At 35.1% G+C, this 25,468-nt stretch overlaps 1 protein-coding gene across 2 annotated transcripts in view; it reads left to right on the plus strand.

Moving 5' to 3' along the window:
- The window catches only part of LOC123565000 (poly(ADP-ribose) glycohydrolase-like), a 38,518-nt gene extending 18,362 nt beyond the window's left edge, over positions 1-20,156 (plus strand). Inside the window, exons 7-19 of one of the 2 annotated variants that reach the window (XM_045358982.2) lie at positions 796-894; positions 1,411-1,527; positions 2,413-2,571; positions 5,439-5,531; positions 7,286-7,446; positions 7,980-8,062; positions 10,244-10,386; positions 12,002-12,149; positions 13,446-13,524; positions 14,512-14,620; positions 15,350-15,458; positions 16,013-16,144; positions 19,120-20,156. In XM_045358982.2, the coding sequence (XP_045214917.2) occupies positions 796-894; positions 1,411-1,527; positions 2,413-2,571; positions 5,439-5,531; positions 7,286-7,446; positions 7,980-8,062; positions 10,244-10,386; positions 12,002-12,149; positions 13,446-13,524; positions 14,512-14,620; positions 15,350-15,458; positions 16,013-16,144; positions 19,120-19,448 (1,761 nt within the window). In that variant the 3' untranslated portion in view covers positions 19,449-20,156. Of the gene's footprint in view, positions 1-795; positions 895-1,410; positions 1,528-2,412; positions 2,572-5,438; positions 5,532-7,285; positions 7,447-7,979; positions 8,063-10,243; positions 10,387-12,001; positions 12,150-13,445; positions 13,525-14,511; positions 14,621-15,349; positions 15,459-16,012; positions 16,145-16,764; positions 18,037-19,119 lie in introns of those variants that run through there. The other variant, XM_045358980.2, reaches the window with a different exon arrangement.
- The last annotated feature ends 5,312 nt before the right edge of the window (positions 20,157-25,468 follow it).

Genomic DNA, 25,468 nt, shown 5'->3' on the forward strand with positions numbered 1-25,468 from the left:
ATATCTCTGTTACTATCAAAGCTTTTGACTTGAAACTTAAAATACTTATTTACCATCAAAGTCTACACCAGGAGAAACAATCCCCATAACTCTGATTTGAATTTTGACAGAATTATGCCCCTTTTTAACTTAGAATTTTTGTTAAAATTTTTGATAAAGTCAAATATCTCTGTTACTATTAAAGCTTTTGACTTGAAACTCAAAATAGTTATTTACTGTCAAAGTCTACACCAGGAGACACAAATCCCATAACTCTGATTTGAATTTTGACAGAATTATGCCCCTTTTTAACTTGGAGTTTTTTTACTGGCAAAGCTCTAATTCAGAGTCAAGCACTGAGAAAAGTTGAGTGCGCTGTCTTACAGAAAGCTCTTGTTCTTATACTCATCTGTATCAAATGGGATAGTTTTTTTTGGTGGTTTTCTTTAGCACAAGTTAGCTGTGTAAATCAAGGTAAGTGGAAAATGAAAATGCAGTTTTGTTTCTTTTGAATAAACAATCAACCCTTATCATACTGGTGCTGGACACAATTGATTCTACCTTTGCGACCAGTGTAGATCATGATCACACTGCACATTTGTGCAGTCTGATCAAGACCTGCACTGTTCGCCAATCAGGCTGTATCTTTTTGGTAAGAACCCCCTTAAACAGTTTATGGTGATGTCCAAATTGAAAGATGGACAAGTTCATCATAGAAATGTAGCAGGGTAAGGATTACTGCTAATAGTGAGGATGGAGATGTATTGCATTGTATACTGAGATACTCAGACGAATAATTTTGAACTCTTATTTCAGGGAATTCCGTTGAAGATACTGGACAAGTTAACAGATATGAATGAGAACCTTGGACCTTTACTAATTACAGATGACCATAGAGTGCTCTTCAAAACTCCAGTAAGAGACTTGCATGTTGCTATGCAACTTTTTTATCTAGGGCAAATAAATAAATACAAATTTTGAGACTTGTAAATTTTCTTGTAAGAATATGTAGGTTAACAAAGTTTTGCATTAGATTGTAATGCAGAAAATAAGATATGCAAATGAATTCATGAACAGAGCTTAAATTGTATTAACCTCAAAATATCACTTACCTAGGGTAAGGGTTTGCTTATTTTTTTATTCAGTTGAATATTTAAAGTGCACAGATCTTTTTTAGTACATTTAATTACCTCCTTTTAATAGTTTTGATTGTGACTTTTTAATCTTGTTGCATTTAATATCCTAAGATGCTTTAATACTTGAAGTGATGGATGCAAAAAAGATCTAAATGTATGCGAATATAGAAGCAGCTAGACTGTATTTTTTGCTGAATTATTTTGACATAAACATTTACACTAAATTTATGAATACCTGTGCTGACAAATAAAATGTTGGCAATGTGAATTTTCTGTTATTCATTTCACTTTCCAGTTTAAATATGATGGTGTAAAGCCCCCCACTCCTTTCCCAGCCTACAAGGATAAATGGGATACAAACTATGTGAGAATGCCTTGTTCCAACCTCAGCGAGTACCCAACTACAGGCAAGGTTAGTGATTCTTACAGGGGGAGCAGCTCAGATTTATGTCACATTTTGACATGTAGAAATTACTTTCGTTTATAAGTGATTGTTGATAAAAATAACTGGAAATGATTCATTGAAGTTCTACTCAGTGTTTTGATGTCCCAGATATAAAAGGTTGTAGGTGAAAAAAGCACTTAGGAGAAAACTGGCGCTCAGCATTAAGAGGATAGTACTAGGACTGGTCAGCCCAGTGTCAGTATAATATGACTGGATGGGGTATTTACATGTCTATGGTGTAATATTCCAGTGAGGCAGCTCTGTAAAGTTGAGCATTGCGCTCACTTCTATTAGTAGACATGGTCATTTATATGACTGAAAAATTGTTGAAAATGACGCTAAACCCGAACACGCACACACACAAAGTTTATATGAGCCGGGCCATGAGAAAACCAACATAGTGCGTTTGTGACCAGCATGGATCCAGACCTCTGGTCAGGATCCATGCTGTTCGCTTTCAAAGCCTATTGCAATGAGAGAAACCATTAGCGAACAACATGGATCCTGACCAGACTGCGCGGATCCATGCTGGTTGCAAAGCCACTATGTTGGTTTTCTCATGGCGCGGCTCATCTACATATAATATAATATAATAGAAATCATAATGTAACAGCTGAATTTTAGATTTTCAGTACAGTGTAACCTGACTGTGCTGAACACCTCAGAGAAGACTGAAGTGTGTTTGTTGTACAGAGGTCGTTGCTCTACAAGGTTAATTTACTAAAAATATGTTTAATGAGGAAGACAATATTTGCCTTGATTGGGAGATATATTCACTCTTCTGAGGTATTGTAATCAGAGGTTTCACTGTATTTGTTTGAAGTACAGGTAGATTTATTGTCTTTGTAACAGGATGGAGGTCCCAAAGTACTACGTCGCTGGGATATGATACAGGAAGCCCTGCTAGCAGATATTCCTGGACCTTATGAACTGGAGGAGAAAATTCTCTCCTATAACTCTAGATACTTTGGAAAGTGGAATTTTAATGTTCTTCATTCATTTTTCATTGAGGTAAGTGATCTTTTAGACTTCTTTTTTGAAGAATTCTTTGCTGGATATACAGGGTTGTCAGTACCGAAATGGACGGTTCAAATGGCATTTGGGCCGGTTCAAATTCGCAAAAAAAAAAAAAAAAAAAAAATCGGGCCTAAAAACCTTAACCCACCCACCATAGTATTTTTAAAGTGTTTTTTTTTACGATTCTCTCACGAAAATATAATTTGTTTAAAGAACTCTCCATCCAGTCTAAAAATCGATATTACCCGCGGCCGTTTCCGTTCATAATACACATCGTGTCATCACGGGCGATGTTCAGTCTAATTGCCGAGCGACATGTCATAGTGTATTTCATACACTGCCACATGCCTGTCGATCTTTGACTTGAGTTAGAACACGCGATAAACCAATGACAGCTTTGTAACTATGTAGAACGCGTGACGTATTTTATCGGCAAAACTATTTAAACTCCGCCTTTACAAACGATAATATACGTACGTCATAATTAACGAAATCCGAGCTAACGTCAAAGAGATGAAAATCATGTTTCACAGACTGAATTAATATTAGAGATCTACATGAAAAAATATTCATCAGTTATCGTAGTGTCAAAGTTATATTTTGTAGCAAAAACTTCGGTAGAAATAGTGATGGGACACCCGGATAATTTCTAAGAATTCTGAAATCATGAGTGACGGTCCCGATTTAAAAGAAAAGACAACAAAACAAAGAAATTATCCACAAGCTCCTTTATATTTAATAACCCAACATCGCTTATAACTAATCTGTAAACAACAATTTTCGGACATTTTCACACCATTTTACCCCTGTTGAGTGCTGTTTATTGCAGTATATAACAAAGCCAGGACCTGGTGTTGATTATAATGTGTGACTACTGAGAGATATTTAATTTCTATAAAAAATTATTAATCACAATCAAATTTAGATCAGAAAATATATTGGCTTTTACCTTTTTCTATAAGTTTTTGAAATCGAAAGTACAGTAGTTGTCTCGGTATCAGCCGGCCGAATTTTGATAAATATTTCTCTTAAATCATTTTAATAAGAGGAAATGTCATGGTAATTTTTTATATGCCTGTTAAACTGCCTTTGCACCATCATAATTTGTCAAACACATCCTTTAAACTGGAGATTTGGTCAATGTAAACGAAACTGCAACAGTATCCGGACATACATAACTATTTGATTTTGCAAAGAAGTACAACAAAGAGTTGAAGTGTGGTGATATTAGCATATTAGCATTTCAGGACTTGAAAAATGCATTCATGAACATGTAAACTCATTTTTATTATTATCTCCAAATTTACCAGGACTGGTGAGCTCATAAAAATGTGAAAATAAGGGTATATTGTATTTAAAAATGCAGTTGAAAAGATGTTCTTAAATGCTACCAAAATGCCCCAGAATGCAGGAAATGAAGCGCTGAATTTCAAAATTTTCTGGGGGAGCATGCCCCCGTACCCCCCTAGCTGGCCACCTACTTTTCTATTTCAGCCTGTTCAACAAAAACTTATTGACAACCCTGGATATAACTACATGTGGTATATAATCCAATCATTCAGACAATACATACAAATAATAGAGTTTACATATCCACATGAGTTCAAGTCACACTTGGTGCATTGAATTGTGCTGTCCTGCTGTCTTACAGAAAGTCGGAGGTTCTACCCAGGTATGCCTATGACGAAATAATGCACCATCAAAGATATATAGTCGCCATAATGACCTATAATTGTGTCGGTGCAACATTAAACCCAACGAAAAGAAATGCACAAAACAAATACTTATCCACTATTGGAACAAACGTTAGCAGTGATTCTGTATTCTGCATTCAAAGAGTGTTAATTGAGAATTTGCTGTTGAACTACTTTTGAAAGCCTACAGATATATGGTGGCTTAAGGTAGTTCTGCACATTTGGTTCAAAAAATTTTCTACACTGTAGAATTTGATTAAACATTGCTTTAGAATATATGTAGAAAATTTGTCAAATGTTTTTAAAAAGATAGGTTTGTGTGTCCAGCAAAAAATTTGGACCTCACATGGGAAAATCAAAAAAGCAGTTACACTTTTGCAACTAGAGTTTGTTCTACAATGTTGATTTTAATGAAACTTCATTGCAGTTGTAAATAATCATGTCGTCTGTTATGTGGTGAAATAAAATGTATAGGTCTGTGTGCTTGTTTTTGAGCTACTTGCATTATGATTAAAGATATCTGACTATTTCAAGCTCATTTTAAGGCATTGTTTGGAACTATTTAACATGTTGAACTTTTTTAATATCATATTTTATCTTTAGAAATATATTAACGTTGTCCTTTTAATGAATTTATTCATGGGTTTACATTTATTCATAAAATGATTTTTTGTTTCTGTATGCCGAGTCCGGACTCAATTCTACGTTATCCAGATAAATTACGTTACGCCATTACTTCCGGTTTATCAAACATGCAGAACTATCCTAATAGATCTTCATAAAGGTGGAAGAGAGAGAGGAATGAAAACAGATGCATACTAAACAAATTTTTTTTAAAAGTTCTGCATGTATATTTTGTAGTTACATTTGTAAACAACATAGAAAGGATGACTTGTATATGGTTGGTCGATTTTGTTTTTTCCAGTTATTGTAAAATCATTTAATTTTGTGGGCATGAAATTTCGTGATTTTGGTCAAAACAGCAATTTCGTGGGGATATGAATTCATGGATTTCAACTTTTGAACATAAAATGAATGAGAATATTACTTGTTCGTTGGGATCAAATTTCATGGATTTACTCTACCACGAAATCCACGAAAATTAGTCTCCCACAAATATTTATGATTTCACAGTACATTAGTTTCACTCTCAATTTTATGTTTCAGGTTATAGATAATGCAGAAAGAAATCACTTCTTCAATCATACACTGAAGAAAATGGCAGCGTTAGCATTACAGTTACCCCATCTATGTACAGCTGTAAGTTATTTGATATCCTTTACTGTTAAAGGCGTACGCTAGAATTCCCTGTATACGAGATAGGCGAAAATTTTCCCAATAACAGAATTTCTTTAAACTTTGGATATTGAAGGACAATCATCAAAGAAACAAAAAAATGCAATAAAAATCATAGGTCACCGGATTCGAAAAAGAGTTATCTGCCCTTGAAAACGTCATTTTGGGGGGAAATGCCGTTTTCAAGGGCAGATAACTCTTTTTCGATACCGGTGACCTTTGATTTTTATTGCATTTATTTGTTTCTTAGATGATTGTCCTTCAATATCCAAAGTTTGAAGAAATTCTGTTATTGGGAAAATTTTCGCACCAAATTCTAGCATACGTCCTTAATAGCTTTTCGTCTTTCTACCATTGACTATTATAATAAAGTATAGTATGTGTTGGTGTGTGGATTTTTGAAATATGACAAGAAAATTTATATAATTATCTGGTAATTTTATAGTGAAACATATCAAATATCTTTTTCGGCATACGAGGACAAAATTGTTAGGGAGTGGTTTACAACCGTTAAAAAGGCATTGAGTTAAAAGAATGTTTGCTTGACAGAAATATATTTTTCTTGTTAACACTGAATTTTGCTCTTTTGTTTGCAAGTTTTGAAAAACAATGAATCTTGTTTTTACTTTGTAAAAGGTACATGTATTTTATATATAACACTGAAATAAGCAAAAGGATTTAAAATTAAAATTATCTATTATCAGTTTGACAGTGTTTGATATTGTAAAATTTTGCTATTTTTTGGATACGTGTATTAGATTTTATATATGATGCCATATTGCAAAATTGAAATCACATTTTTGCAACATTAATCTTCTTCACTTGCCCCTCATCGATGTGGGTTAGAGCCTCACTCGGGGTGTCGAATTCTTCATGTGAGGAAGCCATCCAGCTGGCTTACGGAATGTCGGTGGTTCTACCCAGGTGCCCGCTCGTGATGAAATAATGCACGGAGATGCACCTGGGGTCTTCCTCCACCATCAAAAGCTGGAAAGTCGCCATATGACCTATAATTGTGTCGATGCGACATTAACCCCCCCCCCCCCCCCCCCCCAGCAAGCAATCTACAAAACTTATAGTGTTATTAAGCAAATAATTCTACTCTGATTTGTGTTTTTCTGTTGTGTTGGGAAGAGAAATCCTGAAGAGCCTCGAACCATTTGTTCTGTGTTCTTATATCTTCACATGAGTGCAAAATGCAGATAAGTGCATTGACATAAAGCAGCTTTTATCTACTTTTTGCGCTGATTTATTTATGAATTGTTATTATGTTTTTATTTCAGTATGCGTAATGATAGAGGTAAAGATATACTAAGCTTGAAATGCTTTAACAAAGCTTAGCTCAAAATATTTATACTTTTTTGGTGATTACATATGAGCCGTGCCATGAGAAAACCAACATAGTGGGTTTGCGACCAGCATGGATTCAGACCAGCCTGCGCATCTGCGCAGTCTGGTCAGGATCCATGCTGTTCACTTTTAAAGCGTACTGCAATTAGAGAAATCGTTAGCGAACAGCATGGATCCTGACCAGACTGCGCAGATGCGCAGGCTGGTCTGGATTCATGCTGGTCGCAAACCCACTTTGTTGGTTTTCTCATGACACGGCTCATATTATAAAATAAAAGCATATGATAGAACACTATTATATTGTTCAGTTAAAGTGCAGTTATTTTTATAATAGGTAAAGTAACTTACACCTTTCTCTTTCTTTTCAGCCTATACCATTGTTGAAATGTAACAAGAATTTCAGTATTACACTCAGTCAACAACAGATAGCTTGTCTCCTTGCCAACGCATTCTTCTGTACATTTCCTCGGAGAAATGCCAAATCGAGAACATCGGAGTATATCAGATATCCTAACATCAACTTCAACACGTAAGTTCAGAGTGTAAATTGTATCAGGGGATTTAATTTCATGGATTTGAGCAACTAGGAAACTAGTAAAAATTAGAAGTCTAGAAATATTATTATTATGCCCCACTTCGAAAGAAGTGGGGTTACATTCCTTTACATAAATGGGTCAGTTCTACCGCTCTTGACACTGTCAAAACCTGGTTATGCGTTTAATGTCATGTGGGCATCTTATATGCACCATGAAATGGTGCTTCCCTATTTCATCTGTTTGTTTACAAAAAAGACATATTAGAATCAAAGTTAAATATAGCATGACTGTGTTTTAACGTATAAACACTCTGAATCAGTTACACATCACCTGTTATAATGCAGTCGGTTTAAGTCCTTGTGAAATTATTCCCTAGGAATATAACCTTGTATTGTTTCAATATAGATCTATTTAAATATGGTTCAGCAATTCTTTTATTTCTTAGGTGAAATAAAGTGGTATAAGCATATAGAGCAGTTATTTATACTATTTATGCCAATTTAAAGATAAATTTTCTTTTTTTCAGATTGTTTATGGGCCAACCATCTTATGTCAAGTTTGAAAAGTTAAAATGTATCATCCATTACTTCAACAGAATTTTCAAGAAAAGTATGTATGATCTGAAGGCCCTGGGTGAATAATTTCAGACCCAACTCCTACTGGTTCAACACTCTATCAAATTTTCTTTAAACTGTTGTCTTGTATAAAATGAATATTTTTGCTTTACACATTGCATGTAAAAGAACCTTTAGAAGTGTCTGCAATTGGAATGCATTTTTCTCCTTACACCTTAATATTTTCTAGAGGAGTCATCCATAGTAGGAACCATTGGTGACTCCAAGTAAAATTAGGCACACAAACATCACAGATGTCATTTGCAGTTTTTACCTACTTTTTTCTATCTATCTTGCCAGTTTTTTAGCTCACCTGTCACAAAGTGACAAGGTGAGCTTTTGTGATCGCGCGGTGTCCGTCGTCCGTCCGTTCGTCTGTAAACTTTTGCTTGTGACCACTCTAGAGGTCACATTTTTCATGGGATCTTTATGAAAGTTGGTCAGAATTTTCACCTTGATGATATCTAGGTCAAGTTCGAAACTGGGTTACGTGCCATCAAAAACTAGGTCAGTAGGTCTAAAAATAGAAAAACCTTGTGACCTCTCTAGAGGCCATATATTACACAAGATCTTCATGAAAATTGGTTAGAATGTTCACCTTGATGATATCTAGGTCAAGTTCGAAACTGGGTCACGTGCCATCAAAACTAGGTCAGTAGGTCTAAAAATAGAAAAACCTTGTGACCTCTCTAGAGGCCATGTATTTCACAAGATCTTCATGAAAATTGGTCAGAACGTTCACCTTGATGATATCTAGGTCAAGTTCGAAAGTGGGTCACGTGCCGTCAAAAACTAGGTCAGTAGGTCAAATAATAGAAAAACCTTGTGACCTCTCTAAAGGCCATATTTTTCATGGGATCTGTATGAAAGTTCGTCTGAATGTTCATCTTGATGATATCTAGGACAAGTTAGAAACTGGGTCACGTGCGGTCAAAAACTAGGTCAGTAGGTCTAAAAATAGAAAAACCTTGTGACCTCTCTAGAGGCCATATATTTCATGAGATCTTCATGAAAATTGGTCAGAATGTTCACCTTGATGATATCTAGGTCAAGTTCGAAAGTGGGTCACATGCCATCAAAAACTAGGTCAGTAGGTCAAATAATAGAAAAACCTTGTGACCTCTCTAGAGGCCATATTTTTCATGGGATCTGTATGAAAGTTGGTCTGAATGTTCATCTTGATGATATCTAGGTCAAGTTCGAAAGTGGGTCACGTGCCATCAAAAACTAGGTCAGTAGGTCAAATAATAGAAAAACCTTGTGACCTCTCTAAAGGCAATATTTTTCATGGGATCTGTATGAAAGTTGGTCTGAATGTTCATCTTGATGATATCTAGGTCAAGTTCGAAACAGGGTTATGTGCGGTCAAAAACTAGGTCAGTAGGTCTAAAAATAGAAAAACCTTGTGACCTCTCTAGAGGCCATACTTGTGAATGGATCTCCATAAAAAAAATTGGTCAGAATGTTCACCTTGATGATATCTAGGTCAGGTTTGAAACTGGGTCACGTGCCTTAAAAAACTAGGTCAGTAGGTCAAATAATAAAAAATCTTGTGACCTCTCTAGAGGCCATACTTTTCATGGGATCTGTATGAAAGTTGGTCTGAATGTTCATCTTGATGATATCTAGGTCAAGTTTGAAAGTGGGTCAACTGCGGTCAAAAACTAGATCAGTAGGTCTAAAATTATTAAAATCTTTTGACCTCTCTAGAGGCCATATTTTTCATGAGATTTTCATGAAAATTAGTGAGAATGTTCACCTTGATGATATCCAGGTAAAGTTCAAAACAGGGTCACGTACCTTCGAAAATTAGGTCAATAGGTCAAATAATAGAAAAACTTTGTGACCTCTCTAGAGACCATATTTTTCAATGGATCTTCATGAAAATTGGTCAGAATTTTTATCTTGATAATATCTAGGTCAAGTTCAAAACTGGGTCACATGAGCTCAAAAACTAGGTCACTATGTCAGATAATAGAAAAAACAACGTCATACTCAAAACTGGGTCATGTGGGAAGAGGTGAGCGATTCAGGACCATCATGGTCCTCTTGTTTTTTATACAAACAGCCTCAAATTCTGGGAACATAATTATATCAAAGTTAACTTATAAAAATATTTATGCAATAGAAATGCCATTATCATGCATACAGATTGTAAATTTTAAGTTTTTTTCAGTGCCCTGTGGAACTGTTACTTTCTCAAGACAGTTTATACCCTATGATCAAATGCCAAACTGGGAAAATGATGACACACCATTGAGGGGTCTACATGTGGCTTCTGAGGGCACTATAGAGGATGATGGTTATGGTATGTTACAGGTAAGTTAAGAGTGATGTGACACCATTGAGGGGTCTGCACGTAGCTTCTGAGGGAACTACAGAGGATGATGGTTATGGTATGTTACAGGTTAGTTAAGAGTGATGTGACACCATTGAGGGGTCTGCACGTAGCTTCTGAGGGAACTACAGAGGATGATGGTTATGGTATGTTCCAAGTAAGTTAAGAGTGGTGTGACACCATTGAGGCGTCTGCACGTAGCTTCTGAGGGAACTACAGAGGATGATGGTTATGGTATGTTACAGGTAAGTTAAGAGTGATGTGACACCATTGAGGGGTCTAAACGTAGCTTCTGAGGGAACTACAGAGGATGATGGTTATGGTATGTTACAGGTAAGTTAAGAGTGATGTGACACCATTGAGGGGTCTGCATGTAGCTTCTGAGGGAACTACAGAGGATGATGGTTATGGTATGTTACAGGTAAGTTAAGAGTGATGTGACACCATTGAGGGGTCTGCACGTAGCTTCTGAGGGAACTACAGAGGATGATGGTTATGGTATGTTACAGGTAAGTTAAGAGTGATGTGACACCATTGAGGGGTCTACACGTAGCTTCTGAGGGAACTACAGAGGATGATGGTTATGGTATGTTACAGGTAAGTTAAGAGTGATGTGACACCATTGACGGGTCTGCATGTAGCTTCTGAGGGAACTACAGGGGATGATGGTTATGGTATGTTACAGGTAAGTTAAGAGTGATGTGACACCATTGAGGGGTCTGCACGTAGCTTCTGAGGGAACTACAGAGGATGATGGTTATGGTATGTTACAGGTAAGTTAAGAGTGATGTGACAGCATTGAGGGGTCTAAACGTAGCTTCTGAGGGAACTACAGAGGATGATGGTTATGGTATGTTACAGGTAAGTTAAGAGTGATGTGACAGCATTGAGGGGTCTGCACGTAGCTTCTGAGGGAACTACAGAGGATGATGGTTATGGTATGTTACAGGTAAGTTAAGAGTGATGTGACAGCATTGAGGGGTCTAAACGTAGCTTCTGAGGGAACTACAGAGGATGATGGTTATGGTATGTTACAGGTAAGTTAAGAGTGATGTGACAGCATTGAGGGGTCTGCACGTAGCTTCTGAGGGAACTACAGAGGATGATGGTTATGGTATGTTACAGGTAAGTTAAGAGTGATGTGACAGCATTGAGGGGTCTGCACGTAGCTTCTGAGAGAACTACAGAGAATGCTTTTTTATGGTATGTTACAGGTAAGTTAAGAGTGATGACTATTTGTTTGTGAGTTACTCTCCATGGTGATAAATTGTGTCAATATGATAAAGGAGGTGAGGCATTAACTGAGTCAGAGATTTATCATATTGACCCCATTGAGATATGTTACTAATAGGTAAACTTGTACATTATGGCCTCACCAGTATATGATATGACATTAAAAAACAAATTAATCAGCTCTTAATATAAATAATCTAATGCTCTTTGGAATAGAACTAAATTGAAACTAAATTGAAAAATAACTGCATAGCTTATGAAAACACACCTAAGATTACTCTTAAATATTTGAGTGCATCTATGTAACAAAGGTTGTGTAATATATATCAGAAGTTTTTGACTTTTATTGAATATATAATTCAGGCTGATTTTGCGAACATGTACCTTGGAGGTGGAGTATTAGGGAATGGCTGTGTTCAAGAAGAGATCCGATTCCTTATTTGTCCAGAGATGTTGGTATCCAGGCTGTTTACTGAATGTCTCAACAACTACGAATGTCTTATCATGAGAGGTAACTCTAAATCGAGGGCTTGGTGCATAACTATTGTAAGTGTATATAAATAAAGAACAAGATACAATAGTTTTGCGCCAAGCCCTCGAAATGATTATTATGTAGTGACATAGTTATTTCCCCTGGGACTTAATGTAAAGGTCCATGTTTGTTACAGAATATGTGGCATTCAATGTGACATTTTTGCATGGGAGCTTAGATTTATAAAATAAAGTTTTACCAGTCTTGAGAGTAAATTGTGTTTATTGTTTGATATAAATCCCATGCAGGATAAACTGTTCATCCTAGTTCTTCTTAACTAATTAACTAAAATCACTTAAGGACATCTTGATCTTTTAGTATTTTTGTGCTCCTGTCATGTTGATAGTATGTGATGGTAAACAGAGCTTATTGTCAGTGATCAGATACTTACTTCAGTCAAAGACATCCTGCTGGTTTACAGGATGTTGGTAGTTTTACTAAGGTGTTTGCCCATGCCTGAAATGTTACTGGAAAGGGCACCTCTTTTAGCATCATTAAAGATGGACAGTTCCAATTTCACCTGTCTTGTGCCAATATGGCTTAAAGATAAATATCCATCTCCCCTCAGTAATCATGTTGTGCAAGTAGGAAAGCATTAACATTCCCCTGGTGGACAATAAGATAAGGTTTCTAACTGGAAATGACATGGAGGACAAGTCAGTTTTTTGAGGCCTGTATGGAGATAAATGTTTCTCGCTTTAAATATTTGCCAATAGTTTTTACATGTACCATCAATCTAAAATATGTAACCAAAGCAGTATAACTATCATCAGTGTTATTCACTGAAATTAAATATCCATGTTGTGAACATCACTGTTTTCAAGCAAAAGAATGCATAAACATTGAACTATAACAAAAATGCGGCATGTAAATATTGTCTTTCAAGGCCTGAAAAATGCCATGTTCTTCAGTATTATGAGGAAAACATGTATAAATAGTAGGCTTGTAATTTGAGTAAGCTAAATATGTATTTATAAAACAAAAAGCATTAAAGGGAACTTGTGCCAAAATTTTGTACATAATATTAAATGTAACACTAGCAATAGTATGACTTTGTACTACAACTAAAAACACTGGCAGTCTTGTTAACAAGTGACTGTTACTAAATGACATTTAATTGTGCATGCAACTCTATGTATACAATCATTTTATATATTTAGCCAAGTTAAATACATTTGAAAAGGATTCTCTACATTCAAAGTTGATATCTTATGATAATATAATATAGAGATAGATGTACCTAGTATATCTTTAAATACTTTAAATTCATATCAGGATGTGAACGGTTTAGCAACTATGATGGTTATGCTGCAAAGTTTGAATGGAAAGAAAATTATGAGGACAAAACACCAAGGTATAAGATTTGTTTTATGTGATTAATGCTAAAAATGAGGAAGTGAGGATTATGTGAACATCTCACATGTTCCATGTCAGAGTAATTATTATTTATCAGTTTTGTGAAAGTTTTGGAACACCTGAAGGTTTTTGTGTTGCTTTTTTTCAAGGAAAGATTGTAATATTTTTCAGTTATTTTCACAAATGGTGTAGCCATGATTGAAATTGTAAAGTCTGGTGTTCTCAAGTGAAAGATAATTTGATCTTGCATTTAAAACAAACCAGTTGTCTTTTTATGTTGTTTTAACAAAATACACTGTATTACGTATTAGACCAATGTAGCATCTCTCGCAACATTGTGGTGCATTACAGCATAATGTCCCAATGTTTATGTAAGAAAAGTTAATTCTGTAAGAATTTGATTATTTCTGTTTCACTTTGATATGAAAATGCTAATGTTTTTAGCTAGACTGTTCAAAGAAAAAGTTGAGCTATTGAGAGTTGCCCCAGTGTCGGTGTCGGCATCGCCGTTAGTTAAAGTTTTTGATAAAGTCAAATACGTCTGTTACTGTCAAAATTATTGACTTGAAACTTAAAATATTTGTTTACTATCAAAGTTTACACTAGGAGAAGCAATCCCCACAACTCTGATTTGAATTTTGACAGATTTATTCCCCTTCTTAACTTAGAAATTTTTGGTTAAAGTTTTTTTTTTGATAAAGTCAGGTATCTCTGTTACTGTCTAAACAATTGACTTGAAACTTGAAATATTTATTTACTATCAAAGTCTGCTTCAGGAGAAACAATCCCCATAACTCTGATTTGAATTTTGACAGAGTTATACCCCTTTTTAACTTAAAATTTTTTGGTTGAAGTTTTACGAAGTTTTTACTGGCAAAGCTCTAATTCAGAGTCATGCACTAAGAAAAGTCGAGCGCGCTGTCATCAGACAGCTCTTGTTACATTGTTAGAATTCCCTTTAAGTGATCTATGATATATTTTACAGGGATTCTTGGGGCAGAATTAAATGTGAAGTGACGGCAATAGATGCATTAGTAATACATGACTTCAAAGCTCAGTTTCAGCAAGGGACAGTAAAGAGGGAGTTAAACAAGGTAAGTGTATCACAGTGGTGATAATAAACCTTACCCTGCTGAATTTCTGTAATGGACTTGGCCATCTTTCAATTTGGACAGTACCATTAACTGTTAAAAGGGGTGTTTACCAAAAATATACTGACTGAATGGCGAACAGTGCAGACCATGATCAGACTGCACGGATGTGCAGGCTGATCTTCGTCTGCACTGGTCGCAAAGGCAGAATCACTTGCCGACAGCAGGCTAAAGGTTAAATAGTAAGGTTAGAAGAGGTCAGGGCGGATCATGGAGTGTGTCGGTAGTTAGCATACATTTTTGATAGCCTTTTTGGGGAACTTAAATTTGCCTTTGTCTGTCTGCCCAGAAGTATGTCTGTTCAACTTTGTGTCATGCATGTCTCAAAAAGTATTTGACTCAAATTCATCAATTGTTGTAAAATTGTAATTCAGCATGTGAAGTTGCAAACTTGGGGTTTGGTTTATTATTTCAGTCAGTAAGACCAGTACTAAAACCAGCCCTTGACTTAGTCAGTATTCATAAAGGACCTAAATATTTTATAGACAACTGAATCAGCACAATGCTGCAAACATGTTAGGATTTCTTTGTAAATGATCTAATTTCATCTTGTAAGTTTGGTGTTTTAAAAGTTTTGAGAAATTGACAGTAAGACTAGTGAATGAATAGTATGCATATTATACTATATTTATATGAGCATACCTGTTCAGCATGATTGTTGATTTTCTGTAGGCATATTGCGGTTTTGCCCAGCTTGGCAAGAAAACTACAGGGACACTACCTGCAATATGTACTGGCAACTGGGGTTGTGGTGCTTTTGGTGGAGACAAACAGTTGAAAGGTACTTTGTTTATTTATTTCTTAATCCTTGTTATTTGAATTGATGTTCTAATGTGAATAGATATCTTCATCACTGTTACTTAGGGTAAGATATTTGAACAGTTGGAAAAAAATGATCTTTTTTTATGTGTTGAATGTAGTAAAAGTGTATGTGCATAGATGCTATATGGGTTAGAGATGTACAGATGTAACATTCTTTTTTTTATATGCCCGTCTCTGAAAGAGTGGGGTGTATTATGCGAACACCCATGGCGGGCGGCATCCAAAAGCATGTCCGTTCTCTAAGTCAAACAGTTTTCATCTGATCTTCACCAAACTTGCTGGGAATGTTTGTAGACATAATATCTCGGCCAAGTTCGATAACCACCCAGATTCCCCCAGACACTCTTGAATTAGGTAAAGTTCGATGACGGGTGTATTTTGTGACAGTCTGGCACTCTTGTTTTCATTTCGGCAGAATGTGAGAAATGAGATTATATTAATATGGATTTTAATTTTTCATCCTCTAGTCATCCTGTATAGTATCCTTTTAAGATTGTAATTTTCTCTCTTCAGCTTTAATCCAGTTGATGGCAGCAGCAAAAGCAGGTCGTGACCTATGCTACTTTACCTTTGATGATGAAGGATTGAGGGACCAGATCTACGCAATCCATAAATATCTTACATCAGATAACATGCTGAGAATAGGTATGCTTGTTCAGTAAGATTATGTATATGTACATGAATGCTTTGCACTTGTCTAATTATTTTAACAGATCCTAAGATCTTGAATATTTAGATGCATTTAATTATGGTAATACAGGAGAAACATACTGTAGTCTCTTCTGTGGGATCTGTGTACAAGAAGACGATTGTCTGACCTATTTCGTCTTAAGAATATATCCTATTCTAGAAATGGGCTGAACTGACCTTGCATTTCATTTTCTATAGCACTTACGTTAGTTCTTTGTTCACTGGTCATGCTCTTTTAAGTTATCGTCGTCTATCACAATGGCTTTTCTGATGAAATTTCATTTGTTATGGTTTTTTACCAATCCGGACCTGTATTAACCCTTTAATATCATGCTGGACATGATTGATTCTGCCTTTGCGACCGGTGTAGATCATGATCAACCTGCACATCTGTGCAGTCTGATTACAATCTGCACTGTTCGTCTTTCAGTCAGTATATTTTTTGTAAGCACCCCTTTTAACAGTTAATTGTACAGACCAAATTGAAAGATGGACAAGTTCATTATAGAAATTTAGCAGGTTAAGGGTTAAGGTCTGCATCTGTAATCCTAAAAGTATTCATTGGTCCATTTCAGGGGACATTATGGGAATATTAGGACATTACAAATCTGACGTTGTCACCCATTCAGCTGGGAAACGCCTTAAATGTGAACTTTTCGAATACATAAAAGTGAAAGGTAGTGCTTATTGTAAAGGAAGTAGGATATCCAGAACTGTTTCTCATGACCCAAGGCATGTACAAAACGGATATGGGCAGAATAGATTCTACCTTACATACCCTGGTCATCCCAGCACGAGAACTCGTGCACACAGTGCACACAGTCACGGTCACCGTCAAAGTTCTAAGCATTGGAATAAGTTTTAAAAATATTTCACAAAAAAAACAACTTAAATGGAATGTGCTCTGACATTAAACAGCAGTTGCCTAGCAACAATATTGATTGGATATCAGCAGATGTGTAAATCACAGTTCTAGGCAATGGAATAATTTTTAAAAATAATTCACGTAGTGATATAACTGCTATGAAAAATCTTAATAGTAAAAAGACTTAAACCAATGTGCTCTGACAGTACAAAGCAGTTGCCTAGCAACAATATAAATTGGACATTCAACAAATGTGCGAATCATGTGACAGATGATGTGACAGATACGTCTTCTCTAACAAATTTAAAAGGAGATATTACTTCTGTTAAAGAAGACTAAAGCACTATTGAAAAGCAACAAGACTGCTTTTATTGCGTATATTTCCATAATAAAGAAAAGCAAGTCTTAAAAAGGCATTTTTCATGTTTTTATGTCATGTGACCTATTCACTGTAAATATATATTCAGACTCCTTCTTGTTGTTATAAAAGTCAAGACAGTGTTATTAAAAGTCATATAGGTACAAATGAATTTGTAATAGACAGTTCAATTATATATTGGGGTTAAAAGTAAAACAAGCCACTTTTAATTATCGAGAACCTTTCAGCTACATTATCCTTCCTTAGTTTTAAAAATGGTAGATCTAATTCCTAATTCAATGTCAGATTATTTGTTGATAAATAATTGAAGTGTTGTATTAGGAAGCTTTGTATATAAGCAGGTTTTCAGATATTTTTTAGTATTGAATAAACTGTTAAGTTCCTAGGCTTCTTTCATTTTGCCAAGATCTTTTATCTGATCTTAATGATTGCTTTTCACTGATATCTAAAAGATATTGTGATATTTTTGTTTTGTTTGTTTATTTTTTTTTTGTCTAAGGAAAGCCATTGTGATAGTGTTCTGTTGTTTATTACTGTTGTATTTTTATCATTTATCATTGTATAATGTCACATGTTCTATGTGTAATATATGTTTATTGAGTTCTCTCCCATTAACCACAGTTTTCTCTTATATAGTTTGTCATTTACATAACTTTGTACAAGCATGTTAACATTTCTAAGGATTCTAATTCAGTCCTAGATTTTTATGCCTCTGCTATTAGAAATGGATGGAAGGGGCATATAGTGGTACCCCTGTTCATGTCTGTGTGCATGTTCGAGTCCATGTGTGCAGAAAATCTTGTCCGGCAAATCACTTTGTTGTGCATTGTTGGATTTTGAAATAACTTGGCACCAAAAGACACCATAATAAGATGACTTGTAGAATGCAGCATCCTGCTACCTAGCTCAAAGGTAAAGATCACACATAGAGGTTAAATTTGTGACCAGTCTATAACTTGTATAAATGGATGGATATTCCAGTAACTAAGCACTAATATTGGACATAACTAGAAAAAGTGTTACATGCAAGACCACAGGTAGACTCCAAGCAAAAAGGTCATGGTCACATTTAGAACTGAAATACGTACCTCATTAACTTTTGTATGAATGAATGAGTATTCATATAACTTGACACAAACCTTTCACCATAAGACCCCAGGTTCAAAGGTCAAGGTCACACCTAAAGGTCACAGATTTTACAGAAGTTTTCCTGTGTGGTCTATATCTTCTTTATTTTTGTAAACATAGATGGATATTCAAACAATTTATCACAAATATTTACTATGATAATACAGTGTGTCAAATACACTTAGACCCCTAAATCTGAGGTCAAGATCACACTTAGAAGTCAAAGATTTTATATCATTTTTCTCCTCTGATCTGTAACTTATATGCATACCAGGATCTTCAAATAACTTGGTACAAACAAATTTTCACCATAACAAGGCTGTAATATATAATCATTTAAAGGTAAAATAAATAATTGCGGTCATATTTCAGAATACATGTCGTATTGTCAAAGTGCCATTGTTCACAGACTCGCACTTCTGTGTCCTAACAGCATATAGCAGGATCATCCATGTCCTATGGACACATTTCTGTTCTAAATGAGATATGCTAGCCTGTTGTACATATTGTATTGTCTCAAAAACCTGTTATGCATTGCATTACTGTTTTGATTTATAGGAGATATGTTAAAGCTTATAGAACAGTACAGAAGAAACATTCTGCTAAAACGCAGAGGGAAACCAGAACTGAAATTGTTCGGATATATCCGGAGCGTGTTTGACGGCGGCCTCGAGGACACGAGCGAGGACAGCAACCAGAGCCTAGAAATGCAACGCCTAGGCCATGAAGAAAGTAAAGATGCCGCTTACTGGGATGATAAACAGAATGAAGCTGAAATGGGGAGTGAAGAATTAGTGGATGACGATGACAGTGTTGGACAGACCGACTCAGGAAAGCCTAAAATACAGAAACAGGACTCCTTAGATTACAAAGCAAATACTCCTTGAATACATTAAAAGCGACACTGGTAAAATGATATTTTTGAAGGTAGAATTGGGGACAGATGTTTACCTGTATCAAATAGATTGTAGATTAGTGCTAAATGGAATGATATATTGGGGTTATGATTTTGGATGGAGCATTAATGGCAGCTCTGGACATTGAATAGTAGAAGAGTGTATCATATAGAAAGGTATTTGTGAGGAGTGACAGAGGAAATATTTGCATTAATGACACTCAGAACTGTTCCACTTTTGCTGTGCAAAAAGTAAGTTATGGGTGCAGTATACAGGACTGTTTGGCTCTGCATCCTTACCATTTCAGTGGTGCAAAGCAGTCAGATCTTTATTATGCCCCCTTTTGAAGAACGAGGGGCATATTGTTTTGCAGATGTCGGTCGATCGGCCGGTCTGTATGTAGACCAATCCGTTTCCAGATGATAACTGAAGAACACTTGGGCCTAAAATCATGAAGGTTAATATGATGGTTGGTCATAACAAGCAGATGACCTCTATTGATTTTGAGATCAGTAGGTCAAAGTTCAAGGTCACAGTGACCCAAAACAGTTAAGGACGTATGCTAGAATTTGGTGCGAAAATTTTCCCAATACCAGAATTTCTTCAAACTTTGGATATTGAAGGACAATCATCTAAGAAACAAAAAAATGCAATAAAAATCATAGGTCACCAGTATCGAAAAAGAGTTATCTGCCCTTGAAAATGGCATTTTCCCCAAAAATGACGTTTTCAAGGGCAGATAACTCTTTTTCGATACTGGTGATCTATGATTTTTATTGCATATTTTTGTTTCTTAGATGATTGTCCTTCAATATCCAAAGTTTAAAGAAATTCTGTTATTGGGAAAATTTTCGCCCATCTCATATACAGGGAATTCTAGCGTACGCCTTTAAATGGTTTCCGAATGATTACTCAAGAATGCTTGGGCCTAGGATCATGAAAGTTGATTGGAAGATTGGTCTTGACCAGCGGATGACCACTATAAATTTTGAGGTCAAAGGTCAAGGTCACAGTGACTCGGAACAGTTAAACAGTTTCCGGATGATAACTCGAGAACACTTGGGCCTATGATTATGAAAGATGATAGGGAGGTTGGTCATAACCAGCAAATGACCCTATTGATTTGAGGATATTAGGTCTAATGTCAAGATCACAGTGAACAATAACAGTTAAAATGTTTCCAGGCGATAACTTGAGAATGCTTGGGCCTAGGATCACGAAACTTGATAGGGAGGCTGACCATGATCAGCAGATGACCCATATTGATTTTGAGGTCAGTAGGTAAAAGGTCAAGGTTGCATTGATCCGGAACAGTTAAACGGTTTCTGGATGATAACTCAAGTACGCTTAGGCCTAGGATCATGAAAGTTAATAGGGAGGTTGATGATGACCAGCAGATGACCCTTATTGATTTTGAGGTCAGTAGGCCAAAGGTCAAGGTCATTTTGACCTAGAACAGTTGAACTGTTTCCGGACGATAACTTGAGAACGCATAGGCCTAGGATCAGGAAACTTAATATGGAGGTTAACCATGACTAGCGGGTGACCCCTATTGATTTTGAGGTCATAAGATCAAAGATCAAGGTCACATTGACCCAAAACAGTAAAACTTTTGTGTACAGTGACCAAATAATTTCTGTTCCTTGTGCTATTACTGAATGCTTCAAGGGGAGCATTTTGTGTTCTACGAGCTCTTGTATACTTCTGTTTTCAGGATGTTGTATGGGAATGCTGAAACTTTAATGTTGTCAAATGGGCAAATGAAACTTAACGTTGTAAAAGGGGCAAACAACTGTTTTGACTTCCAAACGGTTCTGCAGAATCTTGTCCTTACGACGTAGCATAATTTATTATATACATTGTAGATGCAAAACTGTAGAAAGGAAACATATTGTGTATGAAAATGTGCTGATCTTTGTTTCTCAAAATCATGCTGTTAATAATAAATTATTTACATGATCAAAAAGAAAAAGACAATGAATGCCATTATATGTTTAATTGTATATGTTTACATTTTTAACTTTATTTGAATGACTTTTTGTTTTATGTCTTTAATTTCAACTTTAAATCAGTTATAAAAAATATGTAATGTATCAGAAAATTTCCCAGAAATTGTTATCAATTAATTTTGTTCCTGATAATTTTTAGAAATATTTAATGTTTTAACTTTCTGGTCACTTTTTGGTGTAATGGAGCATTGGAATTAAGGCATCTCTGGAATTTGAATTGAATCAATGCTTTTCCTTCAATGTAGAAATTTATTAAACCATAGCAGCATTTAATCTGAAGAAAATTTAGCCAGTAAAAAAGATGGACTTTTTGCTAGACAGATTTAAGAAATAATATATCCCAAACAGTGATTTGTCATTGAATAAAATCATTGTTTGGAGTTTAGATGCCAAGGGTTTATATCACGTGGGCTTAGCCTGAGTGATAATAATGCTATGCATCTAAATGACAATGATTTTACTCCTGTGCAAATCACTGCTTGAGATATGTTATTTCGATTTTAACATATTATCAAAGATTATTATGTACGTCTTTGATGATATCCAGGTTTCTGTTGATTCTTTTTCCAGCGCACTGCTATGCCATCTAACGCTATGACGTAATAATTGTGACGTCAGAAATATTAATTGTTTAAGAAATAATATATCTCATCCAGTGATTTGTCGTTGAATAAATCATTGTTTGGAGTTCAGATGCGAAGGAATTACATCACGAGGGGGCAGCCCGAGTGATATAATAATACGCATCTGAACAAACAATGATTTATTCAAGAGCAAATCACTAAATGAGATATATTATTTCGGTTCTAACACGTTACCAAGGAATTTAAAGTACATCCTTGATGACATTCATGAAGTATTTTCCCGTTTTCAATCGGTTTCTACCCGCCCGCTTAGCTCAGTAGGTAGAGCGTTGGTCTACGGATCGCGGGGTCGCGAGTTCGATCCTCGGGCGGGGCGTATGTTCTCCATGACTATTTGATAAACGACATTGTGTCTGAAATCATTAGTCCTCCACCTCTGATTCATGTGGGGAAGTTGGCAGTTACTTGCGGAGAACAGGTTTGTACTGGTACAGAATCCAGGAACACTGGTTAGGTTAACTGCCCGCCGTTACATGACTGAAATACTGTTGAAAAACGGCGTTAAACCCAAAACAAAACAAAAACAAAATCAATCGGTTTCTTTTCCAGTGCGCCGCTATGACGTTTGATGCCATGACATAATAATTGTGATGTCAGAACAGTGATTTGTTGTATAATAATTCACTGTTTTCAGCCTTCTTTGTTTAATAGGAAAATGAATCGGAGCGTGTTAGAATGAATAATAACACACAGTTTTCAGCTTTCTTTGTTTAATAGGAAAACAAATCGGGGTTTCTAGTTCTATTTAAAAGCGTTCTTTAGATGATGTCTTTGCTAGATTTCTTTGAAGATAATGTTATACATATGTGGCTTCTGTAAATAAACAAATTGTGCTGATAATTGATACAAAATGCATTTACATTTAAGAATAATTCATTACATAAACATTTCATTCTTTCTCATGTTTATCAGATTGTTAATTATTGAAAGCTCTAGACATGTAATCAGTTATCATTTGGTAATTATGTCCTTTATTTATGTCCTTTATTTATATAATTCTGTTGTACTAATACTGGAAAATTGGATTGTTAAAAGAAACTTTGCCACTGTGGAATATATTAAGGTAGTTCTACACATTTGGATAAAAATGTTTTCTACTATGTAGATATAGTGTAAATCCTGGTTTTTCAAAACTTCCAGTTTGTCAAATGTGCAGAACTACCTCAACATTTATAATTCCAAGAAATCTGTTGTTAAATACAAAAATGAACAGAATTGAACATGAATTGATTATGGAGATGAAAATGCATTCATTTTCTCATTGTTCCTTTGTAACTTAACAAATAGTACCACAGATTTATTTTGTTAACTGAATTGATCATTTTGTTGCTGTGATAAGGCCTGTAATGAACATTGAAAATTTTACAATGACATAATAAAAAATGTTTTGACACATTTTGTGCTTATTTCATTTACAGATTTAAGCTAAATGTAGAAGACATGGATTGTCTCCCTTCCACCAGTCAGACAGTCCTTAGCCTTACCCTGCTGAATTTCTAAAATGGTCTGGTCCATCATTCAGTTTGGGCAGTACCACTTCTTATTCAAAGGGGGTTTCACTGAAAAATTATTGACTGAATTGCGAACAGTGCAAACCATGATCCGTGCAGGCTGATCTTGGTCTGCACCAGCCGCAAAGGCAAAGCTACTGGCCGACAGCAGGGTAAAGGTTAAAAACTTGTGATATATTAAAATTTAATATTCGAATAAATGTATTCTGTTGGTAGAAAATCATGACAGAATCAATGGTTGTCTTTATATTTCATAATTTTTTTTTTTTTTCAAAATTTAATGTGCTTAACACATGGATCAATGCCTGAATACAAAAAATAGCATTAAATTAATTTTGATTCTTTAACCTTTACCTCGCTTAATTTTCATAATGAACTTGTTCATCTGTCAATTTGGACAGTACCATTAACTGTTAAAAGGGGTGCTGACCAAAAATATACTGACTGAATGGCGAACAGTGCAGATCATGATCAGACTGCAAGGATTTTCAGGCTGATCATGATCTACACTGGTAGCAAAGGCAGAATCAATGGTGTCCACCATGATAAGGGTTAATATTTCTCTTTGTACAGAAATTCATTGTTCAATGTTATATACATGTTGCTTCTGAAAATAAATGCGTCTTACTGATGTGCTACAAACTGCATTTACATTTAAGAATAACTCATTACAGAAACTTGTCATTCTTTTTCATGTTTGGTAATTAAATTGTTAATTATTGAAAGCTCTAGACATGTAATCAGTTATCATTCTTAATTTATGTCCTTTATTTATGTAATTCTGTGTAGTAATGCTGGAAAAACTGGATTGTTAACAGAAAGGATGCCATTGTAGATTATATTAACGTATATAATTCTAATAGATCTCTTTCATTCTGATATTACAAATAAAAAATGAACAGATATGAAGATGATTGTGTGGAAAATTGTAACTTTACAGATGGTACTGTGTGATCTATTTATTTATTTTGATAACAAAATTGATTTTGTTGTTGCTGTGATTAAGCCTGTAATGAACATTGAAATTTTTACAATGACATAATAAAAAATATTTTGACACATTTTGTGGTTACTAGTATTTCATTTACAGATTTATGGTAAATATAGAGGGCAAGGATTGTCTACCTTACTTCTATCGGTCAGTCTTGTGATATACCATATTAAATATTTGAAGAAACATATTCTGTTGGAGGTATTAGATCACTAATAGTAATGTTTACAAAATGGCCTTTGCTTGGTATATTCTGAAAATTACCGTGTTTTGCACTATTTTGCAATTTTTAAACAACTTTTACCGTGCCGTTTTTTTAGATTTTGTATAACTTATGGTATCTCCTCAAGCTCAAGTAGAGACAAATTTCAAAGTGATAGCCACTATCTAAAACGTTTGCAGAGAACTCATTTTACCATTGATTTTAATAAAAGAAACATCAAACTATTGGTAAACAATTATAAAACACAAAATAAAAATGTCAATATCATTTTTTTATGGTGCTTCAAGTAAACGGATTTAATGAGACAGAATTCATACTTCAACATTGAAAAAATAAGGTAGAATGCTGTGTTTCTGTTTTGAGTTTTGCTTACTCCATTTAAAAATAACCTAAGGGCAGACGTAAAACCTATTTAAATTTCTTCCACAATATATAATCTAAGAGTGAAAGCAAAATTGAGAACTTTCACCGTGTGTAACTCAATATTTTTAAAGATGTGTAACACTACCCCTTCTGTTTAAGTAGTAAATTCACTATGAACACCAAGAAAGCGCTTATAAGATTCATCTTTTTCCATTTTTAGCTCAACTATTCAAAGACTACTCACCTGGCGTTGGTGTCGGCATCGGCGTC

The sequence above is a fragment of the Mercenaria mercenaria genome, chromosome 2, assembly GCF_021730395.1.
Source record: "Mercenaria mercenaria strain notata chromosome 2, MADL_Memer_1, whole genome shotgun sequence".
Classification (NCBI taxonomy): domain Eukaryota; kingdom Metazoa; phylum Mollusca; class Bivalvia; order Venerida; family Veneridae; genus Mercenaria; species Mercenaria mercenaria.